The sequence below is a fragment of the Alligator mississippiensis genome, chromosome 7 (assembly GCF_030867095.1).
Source record: "Alligator mississippiensis isolate rAllMis1 chromosome 7, rAllMis1, whole genome shotgun sequence".
Lineage (NCBI taxonomy): Eukaryota > Metazoa > Chordata > Crocodylia > Alligatoridae > Alligator > Alligator mississippiensis.
In genome coordinates this window covers 538,573-555,466 of record NC_081830.1, presented here as the reverse complement: position 1 = coordinate 555,466, position 16,894 = coordinate 538,573, and the positions used below count along the sequence as shown (strand labels likewise).

Here is a 16,894-nt window from a genome sequence, read left to right as displayed (position 1 = left end):
GGAGGTACCGTATTTTCCTGTCCTGTCTGTGGCATCCCCCAGTTCAGCCTCTTCCCTTGCTTTGGGGAAGGCAGATGCACACAGGAGGGCTTCAAGTACTGTAATATCCCAACTACCCCTGCCAACATTAGGTACCATATTTTTCTGCCCATAACTCCCCCTAAATTGAGACCCGTGCCTTGTTTTAGGGAAGAGATGTGAGAGGGTGTCCAGGGCTGCGAGCCTGACCCCCAAGGGTCCCCATGGAGGCCTGGAAGACCGTGGGGGAGATGCGCGGTCTTCGGCCCAGCCCCCAGTACGCACGATGCCGGGGCTCAGTCCATGTCCTCCGCCTTTGTCGGCCTCTCTCTCAGGGCCGTGGAAGTGCATCTGCGGCGCAGGATGTGCAGCCAAACGGCACCAACCACAAACGGGTGTCAAATGCTGGGGCTGGGGGCGGAGATGTGGGCGAGGAAGTTTCCACCCAGCGGAGCTGCCAGGGAAAGGGTTATCTGCCGGTGCCCCTCAGCCCCAACCCACAGCCCACGGCCCCCTCCTTGCTGGAGAAAAACGAGTCTCTGTTCATGGCCGCCGATCACCTTGGCGTGGCGCTCACGGCAGGCCTCGTGGAAGCTCCTCTGGGGTTCTTCTCATTTTGGTCCTGGCGCATCTTGGAGGGCCCTTTCATGCTGCTGGGCCCAGCCCCGGTGCTCATGGGCGCTTCCAGCTTCAAGCAGCTTGTCACCTCGTCGGCCGTCGGCCCGTCCAGTGCCGTCTGACAGGTCGGGATGGCTGTGACTTCCCGGATGCGGCCCCCAGGTGGGCCTGGGTGATGCAGTGGGTGCCGCAGGTGGCAATGAACCGGCGGTATTCGGGGCGTGAGGCCCGGACATAGTCCTTGGGGAGGCTCCTCACAGCCCGGGTGAAGTGAGGGGACAGTGGGGGCTTGTGGGAGATGAGGAACCTGGTAGTAGAGGGAAAAGGGGAGTCGCCATCTTGTGTGGGCGTGGGTACAGGGCAACTGCCAGGTGGGGGCATATAGTCCCAACCAACCTACCCATGACCTCAACCCAACTTCGACCTCAGCCTACCCTTGCCATCAAGTCAGCCCAACCTCAACCTACCCATGATCTCAACCTACCCATGACCGCAGCTCCACCCATGACCTGAGCTCAACCCAATCTCAGTCTACCCAGGTCCTCAACCAACCCATGACCTCGACTCAAGCCATCACCCCACACCACCAAGCCATGACCCCTGACCTCTCTGCCCTGGATCTCCTCTCCAGTAGTACTGGCAGGAGATCTCGTGGCTGGCAAAGGAGTACTTGTCCTGCTGGGCCTTGCCTGTGCTGAATTCAGCCATCTTAGAGTGGGACCCAGCCACCGCCACCTGTGTGTTGCCCTTGGAAGGGACGTCCACCTCGAGCCCCACCCTCCAGTCATTCTCCACAGCTGTGCTGGCTTCGTGGGTCACCTCCATAGCTGACCGGTGCAGGGAGCTGGCCACTGTACTCTGGCACGAGACCTTGACCCTCCAGTTGGCCGTGGCTGGGGGAGGCGCTGGTGCCTCCCATCTTGAGTGGGTTGGAGCACAGGGGGCAGGTCCCGTCCTCCCTCTTCCAGTGCCCAGCATCCACCGTGTAGGCACCCTTCTGGGCCAGCCTGGTGATGTCGAAGCCTTCCCCCACCAGGTCCTGGCCAGACACGAAGGCCGTGTGCTCCTCGCACTCCTCTGCTGTGGCCTGGCAGCAGCGGGGGGACGTGACAGGCAGGAGGAGGAGGAGGAAGGCTCTGGGATGGGGACGAAGGCTCTGGGAAGGCATGATGGGAACGGCGTGGCCTTTCATCCCGGAAGAGGAGGGGGTCCGTCCTGGCTGCCTCTGGAGGGAGAGGAGCTCTGTTGGGCGCGGGGGGCAAGGCAGGTGAAGGACTCGGGTACTGTAATATCCCGTCCACTAAATCTACCACCCCCCAACTATGTCGGGGCCATAACGTAGGTAAGACATGCTGATACCATATTTTCCCATCAACTGCACCCCCCCACCCACCACCTTCAGGCCCTGTTGTAGGTAAGACATGAAGTTACCATATTTTCCCAACACCCAACCCCCCCACCCCCAGCCATCTTCGGGCCCTCATGTTGGTAATATATACATATACCATATGTTCCCTTCCACCACACCCCTAAAGTAAGATACCATATTTTTCTGTCATGATACCTCCCCCCAGATTAAGAGCCACCCCTCGTTTTGGGGAAGGCAGACGGACACAGGCAGGGGGTCCAGGTACTGTGATATCCCAACTACTCCCTCCCCCTAAAATTCGGTACCATATTTTCCTGTCTACAAGGCCCCCCAAATTGAGGCCTTATTTTGGGTGAGGGATGCCAAAGGGTGTCCAGGGCTGAGAGTCTGAGCCCCGAGGGTCCTTATAGAGGCCTATAGGGGGGATGTGAGGTCTCCAGCTCAGCCCCCAGGGCTCACGGTGCTAGACTCGGGTTGTGTCCTCCGCCTCTCTGCCAGGCTACGTGAGCGTGTGTGTGTGATGCAGGATGTGCAGCCAAATAACACCGGAGCAATCGGGTGTCCCAAGCTGGGGCTGGGGGCAGAGCTGTGAGATGTTGAGGAAAGTTTCCACTCGGAGCCCCTGGGAAAAGGTTTATCTGCCTCCTCCCCGCCTCGAGCCCAGCCCATGCCCCTCACTCCCAACCCACAGCCCCTCCCACAGTTTTGCCTCTCGCTCCCAACCTACAGCACCCCCAGCCCCTCCAGTGCCCTTCAGTCCTTACCCACAGCCCCCCATAGTGATGCCCCCACTCCTGACCTGCCCCCCCATAGCGGTGCTCCTCACTTCCGACCCGCACCCCCCACAGCCCCTCCAGTGCCCCTCACTCCTGACCCACAGCCCCCTTAGAGCATTACTCCTCACTCCTGACCTACAGCCCCCCCTGCCCCGATGCCCTGCACTTGTGACCTGCAGCCCTCCCTACCCCAAGCGTGACGGCCCCTCTGTGTTGTCTTTTATACTGGAGGTGTCCTATGTGGGGAAAGGGGATGGATGGAGTGCAAATGTGGATGCATGGAGGGACAGACGGATGAATGGCTGGGGTGTGAAAGTGGGTGGGTGTGGGGATGGAGGGATAGAAACAAGGCGCATGGATAGATGTGTGAGCAGGTAGGTAAAACAGAAGTAAAGGAGGTCGATGGCATGGGAGGGAGGGATGAAGAGATAGAGGGAGGGGTGCAGGAGGTTTGTGGGAAAGGATGGATCCACATGCGTCCAGGGCAGACAGACACACTGAAAGGTCGGGGGATGGCTGGGGGCGGTCCTAGCCCATGTCCCAGACTCCTGGGTCCGCACTCACCTCTCAAGTCCCAGGCTGCCTCTCAGCCGCGGCGATGCTCTAGCTGAAGGGTGGGAGGGAAGGAGCAACACTAATAGGTGTCCTGCCCCCCAGCCCCATCACAGCTGTAGCAGAGGTGCTAGCACCAGCATCTGGGTGAGGCTGAGGGGGGGTGTGGTTACAGCAGTGCTTCCTGCCCAGAGGGCGAGGCCTGGACACCTGTTCTCCGGGGTGTGGAGGGTGTTAAAGTAGGGGGGCTGGGAGCCCGGACACCTGGGTCCTCTAGGAGAGGGGTGGAGGCTGGGCTGTGAGAGCATGGGGTCAGTCCTCTCCACCCGAGTCGGGCATTGGGACCTCTGGGCCATGACTTGTTGGTGCCACTGATGTGTCTGGGGCGGGGGGCAGGGTCTGAGGAGCTGCGGCATCAACGAGTCATGGCCCGGAGGTCCCAATACCCATCTTGTCTTAAGAAGCGGCCGTGGGCTGGGCCCAGAGCCCAGGTTCTGGCCAGGTTTATTGCCTACAAGTACAGCCTGGACACATACATCAGACATGGAGCAAGGGTGCTCATACCTGCCAGAAGGTCATCAGGGAAGAACTGCACCAGCCCCCACAGGCTGCTACAACATCCCCTGGCTTTCCGATCCTTCTGTTATACCACAGTCAAAGCAAATTGATGCATTGCCTCTCAGATGTACGTTGGAGGTCTCAACCTGTCTTGTAATGTGGGCTTGTTGGACCTCCTGCCCTGGCTGCTCCCATTTTAGCCTCCTCATCCTGGGCCTGGACTCTGCTCCCCTCTCCATCATCTCTCCTTCCCATCTTGAGGTGTGCCAGCCTGCCAAGCTTTCTTCCTGGGAGGAACTTGTGCATCCATCAGGTTTGCTGGTGAGGTCTACTCATGTTAATGCTTTTGTTACACCTTTGTGGAAGCAACCAATAGTGATCTATGCTCCAGCAAAGCCTGCTGGGGTCACGGGTTGCTTGGGGTTGAGTTGAGCCTGGTCATTGCTAGATTGAGTTGTGGTCTTGTGTTGAGTTCAGTTGATGGGAAGGTTGAAACTGGGTTGAGTTAAGATCTTGGGTAGGTTGAGATTGAGTTGACTTGAGGTCATTAGGTAGGTTGAGACTAGGCTGAGTTGGGGGTCATTGGGTAGGTTAGGGTTGAGTTGACTTTTGCGAAGCCTTTGTGGAAGCAGCATATAGTGATCAATGCTCCAATGAAGCCTGCTGGGGTCATGGGTTGGTGGAGTTGAGTTGAGTGAAGTCATTGGTAGGTTGAAGATGGATTGAGTTGGGGTTGTGTTTAGTTGATGGATAGGTTGAAACTGTGTTGAGTTGGGCTCTTGGGTGGGTTAAGGTTGAGTTGACTTGAGGTCTTTGGTAGGTTGAGCTTGGGTTGAATTGCATTCATGGGTAGATTAAGACTGGCTGAGTTTGGATTTTGGGTAAATTGAAACTAGGTTGAGTTGAGGTCTTGGGTAGGTTAGGGTTGAGTTGACTTGAGCTCATTGGTAGGTTGATGTTGGGTTCAGGTGAGTTCATGGGTAGGTTAGGACTGGCTGAGGTTGGGTTTTGGGTAGCTTGAGGTTGGGTTTTGGGTAATGTGAGGTTGGTCACTGGGATGATGTAGGATGGGTTGGGTCAAGGGATTGGTCATGGATGGGTTGGGTAGGGCAGCTCCAGCCTCAGGTCTGTGGTTGGACTAGATGTGACCCCTGGAGGACCTGCCCCCCAGCCCCACCTCTCTTTGATTCATCTCCACTCTTCTCTCCCAGAGCTTGCCCAATCCCGACCCAATTAACAGCAATGCCTGGGGGCTGTGGAACATAGTCCTGGCACTGGGCCCCACCCAGACTGGGCCCATAGCGCAGCTGGTACTGGTACTCCACCTAGCCGTGCTTCAGGTAGCAGGTCTTTTGCTGGGAGGCTCCAGCCACTACAGGTTCATCACAGGTCCCCAGGAGGTTATCGCTTTTCCAGCTGTCGTCATCCCACACCTGCACTCGCGGCTTGGAGCCCACGGGGACTATCCTGGCTCCAGAAACCAGGCGGGTGTTCCAGACGGGGTGGTTGTTGTTGTTGTTCACGGTGCTGGCTTGCATCCACCTTCCACTGTAGAAGACCTTGATGTAGCCATCTGTCTGGGTGAAGGTGTCTCCCCACAGACCATAGCTGTGCTGGATGGTGACCTTCAGCTTGCCCAGGCCCCAGTTCTTGGAGCAACACATGGTGTTGGCCACATCATCCCCGGGGCAGACACAGAAGCAGAGGTCCCGGATGCTACATTGGGTGCCCGGTGGGCACGGCTTGGTGCAGTTCCTCCACAAGACCCGGTCACGGATGTACTTGCTCACTGGAGAGCCTCCCTCCTTGGGTCCTCCTTGTTGACCAAGAAGTGGAGGGGTGCCAGGGCATAGGAGAGCAGGTCGGGGTGGGCTTTGATGCTTTCCAGCCAGCTGCTGTAGCCCCTGGCATTTTGCCAATTGGCAAAGACCAAGTCGATGTGGTTGTAGCCACCAACGACCTCGGTGTCACGCTCGTGGAAGCTCGTCTTGAGTTTTTCCTTGTTTTGCTGCTGCTGGCACATCTTGGCAGCCAACTCGGCTGCGATGCTCATGGTTGCTTCCACGTTCGTGTGGTCCTTGACGTTGTCGTCAGTCAGCCCATCCAGAGCCGCCTTCCAGGTCCAAATGGCCGTGATGTCCCGGATTCGGGCCCCCAGGTGGACCTGGGTGAGGTAGTGGGTGCCGTATGTGGCGATGAACTGGTGGTACTCAAGTTGTGAGGCCAGGGTGTAGCTCCGGGGCAGGTCCCTCACGGCCCAGGTGAAGTGAGGAGAGAGCAGGGGACTGTCGATGATGCAGACCCTGGTGGGGGAGGGAAAGGGGGAGCTGCCATCTTGTGAGGGCATGGGTACAGGGAAACTGTTGGTGGGGGGCATGTCAACCCAACCTCAACCTACCTATCATCTCAACCCAGCCCGACTTCAACTCAGCCCAGGACAGCTCAACCCCAACTTCAACCAACTCATGACCTCAGCTCAATCCAATCTCAACCTACCCACCACCTCCACCCCACCCAGCCATGACCTCCAACCTCCCCTTGACCTCCCTGCCCTGGATTGTCTCACTGGTAGTACTGGCAGGAGACCTCGTGGGTGGTGAAAGTGTACTTGTCCTCCTGGGCCTTGCCTGCGCTGAATTTGGTCATCTGGGAGTGGGACCCAGCCAGTGCCACCTGTGGCCTGACCTCGGAAAGGAAGCCCATTCTCCCAAATGTAGACCCTCCCCTTGTCTTGGGGAAGGCACGTGCACACAGGCAGGGGCTCAGGTACCATAATGTCCCATCTACCACATCCCCCTGCCCATCTTGGGGCCCTGAGGCAAGTAAGAGATGTGGGTACCATTATTTCCTGCCTCTCTCTTCCCCCGCTTAAAAGTAGGTACCATGGCACCCCGCAAATAAAGACCCACGCCTTGTTTTGGCAAAGGCATACCCACAGGTACCGTAAGATCCTGTCTACCACAGATGTAAAATAAGGTACTGCATTTTCCAGTCTATGACATGCCGAAAATTAAGACCCACCCCCTTGTTTTGGGGAAGGCAGGGGGTCCAGGACTGCCTGCAATAATGTTAGCCACCATATTTTCCTGTCTATAAGGCCTCCTAAATTGAGACCCGCACCTTGCTTTGGGGAAGGGATGAGAGAGGGAGCCTGTGGCGTCCAGGGCTGAGAGTCCAACCCCCGAGGGTCCTTATAGAGGCCTCTAGGACCAGAGGGGGGATGTGAGGTCTCCGGCCCAGCCCCTAGTACACATGGTGCAAGGGACTCAGGCCATGTCCTCCGCTTCTCTCTGCCTCTCTTTTGGGCTGTGCGAGTGTGATTGTGGGGTAGGATGTGTGGTCAACTGACACCAAAAGGAAATGGGGCTAGGAGTGGAACTGTGAGATGTGGGGGGAAGTTTGCACTCAGCCACTGCAGAAAGGTTTATCTGCCCCCACCCGAGCCTGGCTGGTGCCCCTCACTCCCGACCCACAACCTCCCCACAACCCCCCCGCACTGGTCATATTCCTCACTCCCGATCCACAGCCCCACCGATCCCCCTCGCTCCCAACCTGCACCAGCAGCAATGCCCCTCACCTTTGACATGCAGCCCTCCCACCTACCCCCCAGCCTGGGGGTCCCTCCATTTTGTGTGTGGTTTTTATACCCGAGGTGCCTTACAGGGGGGAAGGGGAAGGACTGCTGAACGGAGAGATGGATCAAAGACTGGACAGATGGACGGGGTATGAAAGTGGGTGAGGGGATGGAGGGAGAGAAACGAGGCACATGGATAGATGTGGGCAGGTGGGTAAAGGAAAAGTAAAGGAGGTCAACAGCGATGGAGGGAGGAGTGCAGGGGCTTTGTGGGAAAGGATGGAGGGACGGATCCACATGCTTTTAGGGCAGACAGAGACACCGAGGGATCAGGGGGATGGCTGGGGGCAGTCCTGGCCCCGTGGCCCGGGCTCCTGGGTCCGCACTCACCTCTCAGGTCCCAGGGCTGCCTCTTGGCCGTGGCGATGCTCTGAGTGAGGTGTGTGTGGTTGGGGGGGGGGGGGGAGAAAAGCCACAATAAACCGTGTCCTGCCCCCCCAGCCCCAGCTCAGCTGCGTCAGAGGTGCAGGCACCAGCGTCTGGGTGAGGCTGAGGGGGGTTGTGGTTACAGCAATGCTTCCTGCCCGGAGCAGCTGGGCCTGGATGCTTGTTCTCTGGGGCGCGGGGGTGAAAGCGGGGGGCTGGGAGCCCGGACACCTGGGCCCTGTGGGAGAGGGGTGGAGGCTGGGCTGCGAGAGATGGGGGTCAGTCCTCCCCACCCAGGCAGGGTCACGGGTGACCTTGAGGCTGCCACACGGCCGTCTGCACCCACCAGGAGCAAATATGCACCCCATGCCTCTACCTCAGAGGTATTCGTTGCACACCAGCGAGCCTGGGACTAACAACCCGCCGCGGCTCTGAGCTACTTCTGGCCTGATTGGTCGGTCGCCTTTTTACTCAGTTCTCAAAGCGTGCAAATGAGTGCCTCATCCATCACTTTTATTGATTCATCACAGACTGGATAACACAATTCCTCCCCCTCCAGAGGCATCACAACACTTCTAGCCTCTCATTAGCTGGCTGAAGATTTGCAGAGTCCCATGGGATGATAGACCCATCATTTCCCCTCCCCCTTCCCCCATTTTCCACACCCTAGTTTCACTAAGAGCCAGGCCGTGCTGTTGGGGGTCATGGAGCGATGGTTAGATGGATGTGGACTGGGAGAGGGGCTTTGAGGTGCAGGGTCTGGCTTCTTCCTGGCGTGCAACCAGGGCGTCGTCAGGGCTGGTCCGTCTCATTGTTGTTGGCCATTGAAGTGCTGTCGGTGGGGGGAGTCTCAGGAGCTGTGGCGTCGATGAGTCTTGGCCCAGGGGTAAAGATTTGGCCAGGTTTATTGCCTACAAGTGCAGCCCCAATACGTATATCACACCAGGAGTGAAGGTGCCCGCACCTGTGAGAAGGTTGTCAGTGAAGAACCACGCCAGCTCCCCTGGGCCGCCACGTCGTCCCTCAGCTTTCTGACCCTCCAATCAGGGCAAATTATGTGTTGCCCCCTGGATGTACCTTGGAGGTCTCAAACTGTCTTGTTGCGCCTCCTGCCTTGGCTGTTCTCATTCCAGCTTCCTCGTCCTGGGCCTGGACTCTGCTCCCTTCTCCATCTTCTCTTCCTGCAGCCAGCCAAGCTTTGTTTCTGGGAGGAACTGGTGCATCCATCAGCTTTGTGTGTGAGGCCTACTTATGCTCATGCTCTTGCAAAGCCTTTGTGGGAGCTGCATATACTGATCAGTGCTCCAGCGAAGCCTGCAAAGGTCATGGGGTTGGCTGGGGTTGAGTTGACCAAGGGCATTGGTAGGTTGAGTTGGGGTCTTGGGTTGAGTTCAGTTGATGTGTAGGTTTGGGTTGAGCTGACTTGAGGTCATTGGTAGGTTGAAGTTCAGCTGAGTTGAGGTCTTGCGTAGGTTGAGACTGGGTTGATTGGTCTCTTGGGCAGTTTGAAACTGGCTTGAGTTGGGATCTTGCATAGGTTGGGTTGAGTTGACTTGAGGTTATTGGTAGGTTGGGGTTGAGGTTGGGTTGAGCTGGGCTCATGGGTAGGTTGGGGTTTTGGGTTGCATTGGGTTTGGGTTCTCTACATCACACGTTATCTACAGCTATGGGATGTCCACTGCTGTGGTCTCCTCCGGCTTCATAGGTGCCCAATTTGGGTGTGGGGCCTTCTCGTTGACTAGCGTGGCCAAGAGGTTGGCCAATGGATCAGTCTGGGATGGGTTGTGATAAGCTTGACTAGTTTAGCTAACTGGTTGAACAGTGGATGGGTGGTGTCAAGAGATTGGCTAATGGATTGGTCTGGGGTAGGTTGGGTCAAGGGGTTGGTCAACAGCTGGGTTCAGTTGTTCCTGCCTCTGGCCAGCAGTTGGACTAGAGGTGACCCCCGGAGGTCCCTTCCAGCCCCACCTCTCTTTGATTCATCTCCATTCTTCTCTCCCACAGCTCGCCCAGTCCAGGTCCAGTTAACAGCAATGCCAGGGGGCTGGGGGACATAGTCCTGACACTGTTCCCCCCCCAAACTGGGCCCGCATTGCAGCTCATACTGGTACTCCAGCTTACCGTGGGTCAGGTAGCAGGTCTTTTCCTGGGAGGCGCCAGCCACTACAGGTTCATTACAGGTCCCCAGGAGGTCATCATCCCACCCAAAGTCCTTGTCCCACACCTGTACCTTCAGCTTGGAGGCCTCAGTGACCTTCACGGCCCCAAAATCTAGGCTGATGTTCCAGACGGGGTTGTTGTTGTCTTTCACAGTGCTGGTTTGAATCAACCTATCCTGGTAGAAGACCTTGATGTAGGCATCCGTCTGGGTGAAGGTATCTCCCCACAGGCCTTGGCCACATTTGATGGTGACCTCCAGCTTCCCCAGGCCCCGCTTCCGGGAGCAACACATGGTGTTGGCCACAGCATCCCCAGGGCAGAGACAGGAGCAGGGGTCCTTGGTGCTACGATGGGTGCCTGGTGGGCATGGCTGGGTGCAGTTCCTCCACAAGGCCCGGTCATGGATGTACTCACTCACTGCTTGCTGGAGAGCCAATCTCCTTGGATCCTGCTTCTTAACCAAGACGTGGAGAGGTGCCAGGGAGTAGGAGACCAAGCCAGGGTTGACTTTGAGGCTTTCCAGCCAACTGGTGTAAGCACTGGGATCCCGCTTGTTGGAAAAGAGCAAGTCCGTGTGCTTGTGGCCACCAACAACCTCAGTGTAACGCTCATGGTAGGCCTCATGGAAGCTTGTCTTGAGGTTCTCCTTCTGACGCTGATCCTGGCATACCTTGGCAGTGGGCTTGAGCTTCCCTCTTCCCTTCCCGATGCTCATGGCCGCTTCCACATTCAAGCAGTCCATGACCTCATCAGCTGTCAGCCCATCCAGTGCCGTCTGACAGGTCTTAACAGCTGTGACATCCCGGACACGGCCCCCCAGGTGGACCTGGTTGAGGTAGTGGGTGCCATAGGCGGCGATGAACTGGTGGTATTCGGGGCGCGAGGCTGGGGTGTAGTCCTCGGGGAGGTCCCTCACGGCCCGGGTGAAGTGAGGGGAGAGCGGGGGATTGTCGGTGATGCGGAACCTGGTGGGGGAGGGAAAGGGGGAGCTGCCATCTTGTGAGGACGCAGGGATAAGGTATCTGACTGCTGGGGGCATGTAGTCCCAACCATGACCTCAGCCCTACCTCATCCTACCTGTGATCTCAACCAACCCATGACCTCAACCCAACCAAGCCTCAACCTACCCAGGACTCCAACTCAACTCAGTTCAACCCCAAGCAACCTGTGACCGCCCCGCCCCCCACAACTCAATCCAACCTAGAACTACCCATGTCTTCATCTTAACCAGAACCCAACCTACCCATGATCTCAGCTGAACTCAACCCAAACCAACCCATGACCCCAATCTAAACCTACCAATGATTCTCAACTCAACCCAACCAGCTCATGATCCCAACTCAACCCAGCCTCAACTCAACCCATGACCCTAACCTAAACTTACTGATAACTGCCATCTCAACCTGACCTCAAACTACCCATGACCTCAACTTAACCCCAAGCCACCCATGATCTTAACTCAGCTCAACTCCAATCAGCCTGTGACCCCAGCCTAAACATACCCAGAACCTCAACCCAACTTGGCTCAATCCCAACTAATCCATGATCCAACCTCAACCTACCAATGACCTCAACTCATCTGGACTCAAACCAACCTATGACCCCAACTCAAGCATTCCTCAACCTACCGGGGACTCCAATCCCAACCCCACCCAACCTCAGCCTATACACCATCCCAAGACAATCCAGACCTATCCCTGGCCCTAGCCCTGACCTCAACCCAAATGTACCAGTGACCCCAGTTCAAACCCCAGCCTACCCATTAACACTAGCCATGACCTCTGATGTGCCCCCCAACCTCTCTGCCCTGGATCACCTTACCAGTAGTACTGGCAGGAGACCTCATGACTGGCGAAGGAGTACTTGTCCTGCCGGGCCTTGTCCATGCTGAATATAGCCGTCTTGGAGCAGGACCCAGCCAGTGCCACCTGTGCGCGTGCCTGTAAAGGGATGGCCACCTGGAGCCCCACCCGCCAGTCATTTTCCACAGCCTTGCTGGCCTCTTGGACTACCTCCACAGCTGAGTAGTGCAAGTAGCTGGCCACCCTCTTCTGGCATGAGCCATGCACTTTCCAATCATCCACAGCCACGGGGAGGCGCTGGAGACTCCTGTTCTGGAGCGTATTGATGCACAGGGTGCAGGTCCCACTTTGCCTCTCCCACCGCCCGACATCCACCACGTAGGCACCCTTCTGGGCCAGAGTGGTGATGTCAAAGCCTTCCCCCACCAGGCCGTGGCCAGGCACGAAGGCCGTGTGCTCCTTGCACTCCTTCACCGTTGCCTGGTGGCAATAGCGGGCCGTCACGGGCAGGACAAGAAGGAAGAGGAGGAGGATGAAGGCTCCAGGACGGGGCATGGTGGGAACAGTGTGGTCCTTTATCCCAGAAGAGGACAGAGTCGTTGGCCCTGGCTGCCCCCTGGGTAAGTAACAGATGCAGGTACTGTATTTTCCCATCTCCTACACCCCTAAAATAAGGTACTGTATTTCCCTGTCTATCATGTCCCCCACATTAAGACCCACCCCTTGTTTGGGGAAGTGAATTGGAGGCCTCCAGAGCTGAGAATCTCACCCAAAAGGTCTGTCTAGAGGCCAGTGGGCCTATTGGAGGGGATGTGAAGCCACCTAAGCTGGTAGCCTCACCCGCCATGTCCTGGCCCCTCCCTGCCCAAAGGACCCAGGAGTCCTGGTCCCTCCCCTCCCCCAAGACAGCTCCTCCCCAGGGGGTTCTCACAGTGCGGGGGGCTCAGGTCGTGGTCTCTGCCTCCCTCTCGTGGCTGTGCAAGCGCGTCTGTGGTGCAGGTCAAACCAGAAGCCAACTGGTGTCAGAAGCCGTGGCTGGGGGTGGAACTGTGAGACGGGGGCGGAGGGGTGGAGTTTCCATAGCCCCCCAGAGCAGTGCCCCCCCAATCCTGCCCTGCACCCCCCCACAGCGGTGCCCCCCACTCCTGACTGCAGCCCCCCACAGCGGTGCCCCCCACTCCCCACCCACAGCCCTTGTCACTATTCCCACAGCCCAGGAGTCCTTCCATTTTGTGTATTATTTGTATGCTGGAGGTGCCTTATGGTGGGGAAGGCAGGGAGGCAAAGCACATGGACACATGGATGGGTGGGTAGAGCACAAGAGGGAGGTAAGGGACACTGGGTGGATGGATAAGTAGAAAGGGAGATGGATGGATGGAGGCCTGGAGAGAGAGACAGCTGGGTGGACAGCAGAGTGGGCGGAGGGATGGATGGAGGGGTGGAGGTGGGCGGAGGGATGGATGTGGGTGGCATGGCAGGGCATTTCGCATGCCTGTCCCTTTGAGAAGCTGTGGCAGGTGTGGGCCATCAGCTTCCCCACATGGGCCCCCAGGTGTTGTCCCAGGTCCTGAGAAAAGCCCTTGAGTAACACCTGAGGGATGCTGGGAAAGCCTGACCTCTGCGGCTGTGGCTGCGGCTGCAGAGGGTCACAGCCAAGGGTGACCCCGATGCAGCCTCGAGGTCAGGGGAGGAGCTCAGGGGAGGAACAGGTTTGTGGGGACGGAGGGGTGCGGAGCCCAGCGAGAGGCTGTGAGGGGGTCCTGGCCCCCTGGGTGGGCGCAAACCTAACTGGAGGAGAACACGGACAAGGAGCCATCGGCGAGGCCAGGGGCATGGTGTAGGGGTGTGGCAGAGCCCATGGGGCAAAGACCATGATGTGCAGAGCTGGGCGGGCACAGGGATGGGCGCAAGGGTCTGTGGGAAGGCCAGGGGGAGGGTCCACACGCAGCTGGGCAGGCAGAGAGGCCGAGGGGCTGGGAACAGATCTGGCCCCGTGCCCGGGCCCGCACTCCTCTCTCAGCCACGGCAGCTCTGAGCACGGAGGTTTGGTGGGGCGGCACAATCAGAAGTGTCCGAGACACTGCCCCGGGCCACCGCAGCCACATCAGAGGTGTCACAACAGGCCTGCCTGTGCCGGGGGGCAGGCAGGGGGCTGTGGTCAGAGCAGCGCTTCCTGCCCGGGGACAGGCAGATGCCTGGGTATTCGGGGGGGGGAGGTGTGTGTGTGGGGGGGGGAGGGGGGGCGCTGGGAACCCGGATGCCTGGGCTGTCTGCGGGGGGGGCGAGGGCAGATGCGATTCAGGAGCCCAGATGCCTGGTTCTCTGGGATGGGGGTGCTGGGAGCCCGGCAATCACTGCACAGATGGATGGAGGGACAGACACGTAGGGGACCACAGCGGTGCCCCTCACTCCCGCCCCGCAGCCCCCCAGCAGTGCCCCCCACTCCTGCAGCCCCCCAGCGGTGCCCCCCACTCCCCCCCACAGCCCCCCCAGTAGTAACCCCCACTCCCACCCCACACCACACCAGCAGTGCCCCCCACTCCCCCCCACAGCCCCCCCAGCGGTGCCCCCCACTCCCGCCCCACACCCCTCCAGCAGTGCCCCCCACTCCCAACCCACAGCCCCCCCAGCGGTGCCCCCCACTCCCGCCCCACACCCCTCCAGCGGTGCCCCTCACTCCTGCCCTGCAGCCCCCCCCAGTGGTGCCCCCCACTCCCGACCCACAGCCCAACAGCAGTGCCCTCACTCCTACCCCGCAGCCCCCCTGTAGTGGTGCCCCCCCCCCCCACTCCCACAGTCTGGGGCCCACGCATTTTCTTATATTGCTTCCATACTGCAGGTGCTGGACGGAGGGATGGATGGGGGGCGGATGGGTCTAGGGATGGGTGGGTGGACGGATAGACAGACGGGTGGACAGACGGTGGATCTGTGGCCTGTTTGAGGTGACCGGGGGGTGACAGCGGGTGTCCAGGGTTGGGCAGACACAGGCTGAGCGATGGTCACATGGGGATGAAGAGAGGGATGGAGGAAGGGATGCATGGCGGGAGGGAGGAATGGGTGGGGGAAGGATGGACAGAGGGACGGAGGGGTGCCTATGGGGATGGAAGGAGGGAGGGATGGGTGGGTGGGTGGGAGGAGGGATGGATGAGAGACTTGATTGCAGAAACAGTGAGGACGGCTGGACAGGGGGAACGTGTGGGTGGGCAGCTGGAGAGAGGCAGTCTGGAGGGACACGGGGGAGGGGAGCACAGATTTTTGGGGGATGGATGGATGGATGGATGGATGGACAGAGAGAGGCAAGGACGGGTGTACAGGAGGGGGAGAAAGAAAGAAGGAAAGAAAGGATGGAGGGACGGGGCATAGGGATGGATGGAGGGGCAGGGGGATGATGGGCAGACGGAGCGTGTTTGTGGCAGTGGATGGATGGCTAGAAAGACAAAGCGTGGAGGGATGGAGACAGAGATGGAGGGGTCTGGGGAAGGAAGGTCTTTGGGAAAAGATGGATGGAGGGGTAGCATATACAAGGATGGATGGATGGGCCGTTGGGATGGATAGATGAAGGGGAACGGATGGATGGATAGATGGATGGATGGATGTCTACAGGGATGAGCTGGGGGGATGAGTAAAGGTGACGAAGGGATGGGTGGTGGTGATGGTGTTCGGGGATGGACGTGTGGTAACAAGGTGCATGGACGGATGGACGGGTGGACCTGTGGAAAGGGCAAGAGCAGAGGAGAGCAGAGGCACTGGACAGAGAGATGGATGCAGAGATGGAGACCAAGGGGCGCATGGCTGCGAGTCAAGGGATGGAGGGATGGAGAGAGTGAGATGGAAGGGCAAAGAGTGGGGTGGAAGGAGGGACGGAGATGGGGGGCTGGATGGCCGGACGGAGGCAGGGTGGGATGGTGCGGGGGTCTGCGGGAAAGGCTGGAGTTGGGGGGTCCGCACGCAGCCGGGACAGACAGACAGGCTGAGAGGATGTGGGGGGGGGGGGGGTAGACCTGACCTCATGCCTGGACTCTTGGGGTCATACTCACCTCCCGGCCGCGGCAGCTCTGCACTGGGGGGTCTGGAGGGAGTCGCAATAAGAAGCATCCGGGACCCATCCCACCACAGCCACGTCAGAGGCGCCAACACCGGCCTGCGGGTGAGCCTGGGGGGCTGTGGTTAGAGCGCTGCTTCCTGCTGGGAGGGGGCCCAGACGCTTGGGTCCTGCGGGTGGGGGAAGCAGCAGAGCGCCCCAATCCCAGACACCTGGGTGCTCCGGGAGGTGGCGGTGGGTGGGCAGACTCATTCATTGGATGGATGGATGGATGGATGGATGGATGGATGGATGGATGGATGGATGAGTGGGCACACGGATGGGTGAAGGGGTGGATGGACGGACGGGCAGGTGGCACGAATAGGAGAGAGCCGTGGGCAAGGGGCCGGGGCCAGGACTGGGGGCTCAGACAGCTCCGCTCGGGGGGCGCAAAGGCCCCAGGGAGAGGCAGGGCCTGGGGCCTGGAGCCCACGGGCAGGTCGGACCTGGGGCGTGGGCAGACGCAGGCACTGGTGCCAGCCCAGGCGGTGGAGCCGTGTGCAGGAGCACCCAGCTGTGGGAGCAGGGCATGGCCTGGAGCGCCTCATTGGCTGCAGCCAAGATGGGATGGCCAATGCCATTGTCTGGGGCTGCCCCATGCCCCGGCCTCGGGGCAGGCCTGGGGCAGGGCTGGACGGGGAGGGAGGCAGGAGAGGATGGACAGCGCTGGTGCCCCCCACTATAACCCACGCCCCCCACAGCGGTGCCCCCCAATCTGACCCGTGCCCCCCACAGCGGTGCCCCCCACTATGACCCGTGCCCTCCACTATGACCTGCACCCACTGCAGCAGTGCCCCCCCACTCTGACCTGCACCACCCCCAAGTGTTGCCCCCCACTTCGACCCACAACCCCCACAGTGGTGCCCCCCACTCCAACCTGCACCCCCCCACAGTAGTGCCCCCCACTCCCACCCCGCAGCCCCCCGCATGCCCGTGTCACGGAGGCTCCTGCCGAGGACC

General features: G+C 59.3%; 1 protein-coding gene across 2 annotated transcripts; it reads right to left on the bottom strand.

Annotated features, from left to right (window-relative positions):
- Nucleotides 1-8,383: 8,383 nt before the first annotated feature.
- Nucleotides 8,384-12,896, bottom strand: LOC106736666 (perforin-1). 2 transcript variants are annotated; one of them, XM_059731448.1, is made up of 3 exons: nt 12,785-12,896; nt 11,873-12,469; nt 8,384-11,016 (listed from the first exon to the last, which is right to left on the bottom strand). In XM_059731448.1, the coding sequence occupies exons 2-3, from the start codon at nt 12,406-12,408 to the stop codon at nt 9,792-9,794; spliced, it is 1,761 nt and encodes a 586-aa protein (XP_059587431.1). In that variant the 5' UTR covers nt 12,409-12,469; nt 12,785-12,896; the 3' UTR covers nt 8,384-9,791. The 2 variants fall into 2 exon arrangements, with proteins under 2 accessions (XP_059587431.1, XP_019352986.2); XM_019497441.2 differs by lacking the exon at nt 12,785-12,896 and having other exon boundaries at nt 11,873-12,722.
- Nucleotides 12,897-16,894: the final 3,998 nt, after the last annotated feature.

Coding starts and splice junctions, on each gene's coding strand:
- LOC106736666 (XM_019497441.2), bottom strand. CDS start 12,507: ATGGGAAAATACAGTACCTGCATCTGTTACTTACCCAGGGGGCAGCCA. Junction 11,017..11,872: donor GTCTCCTGCCAGTACTACTG/GTAAGGTGATCC, acceptor CTCCCCCACCAG/GTTCCGCATCACCGACAATC.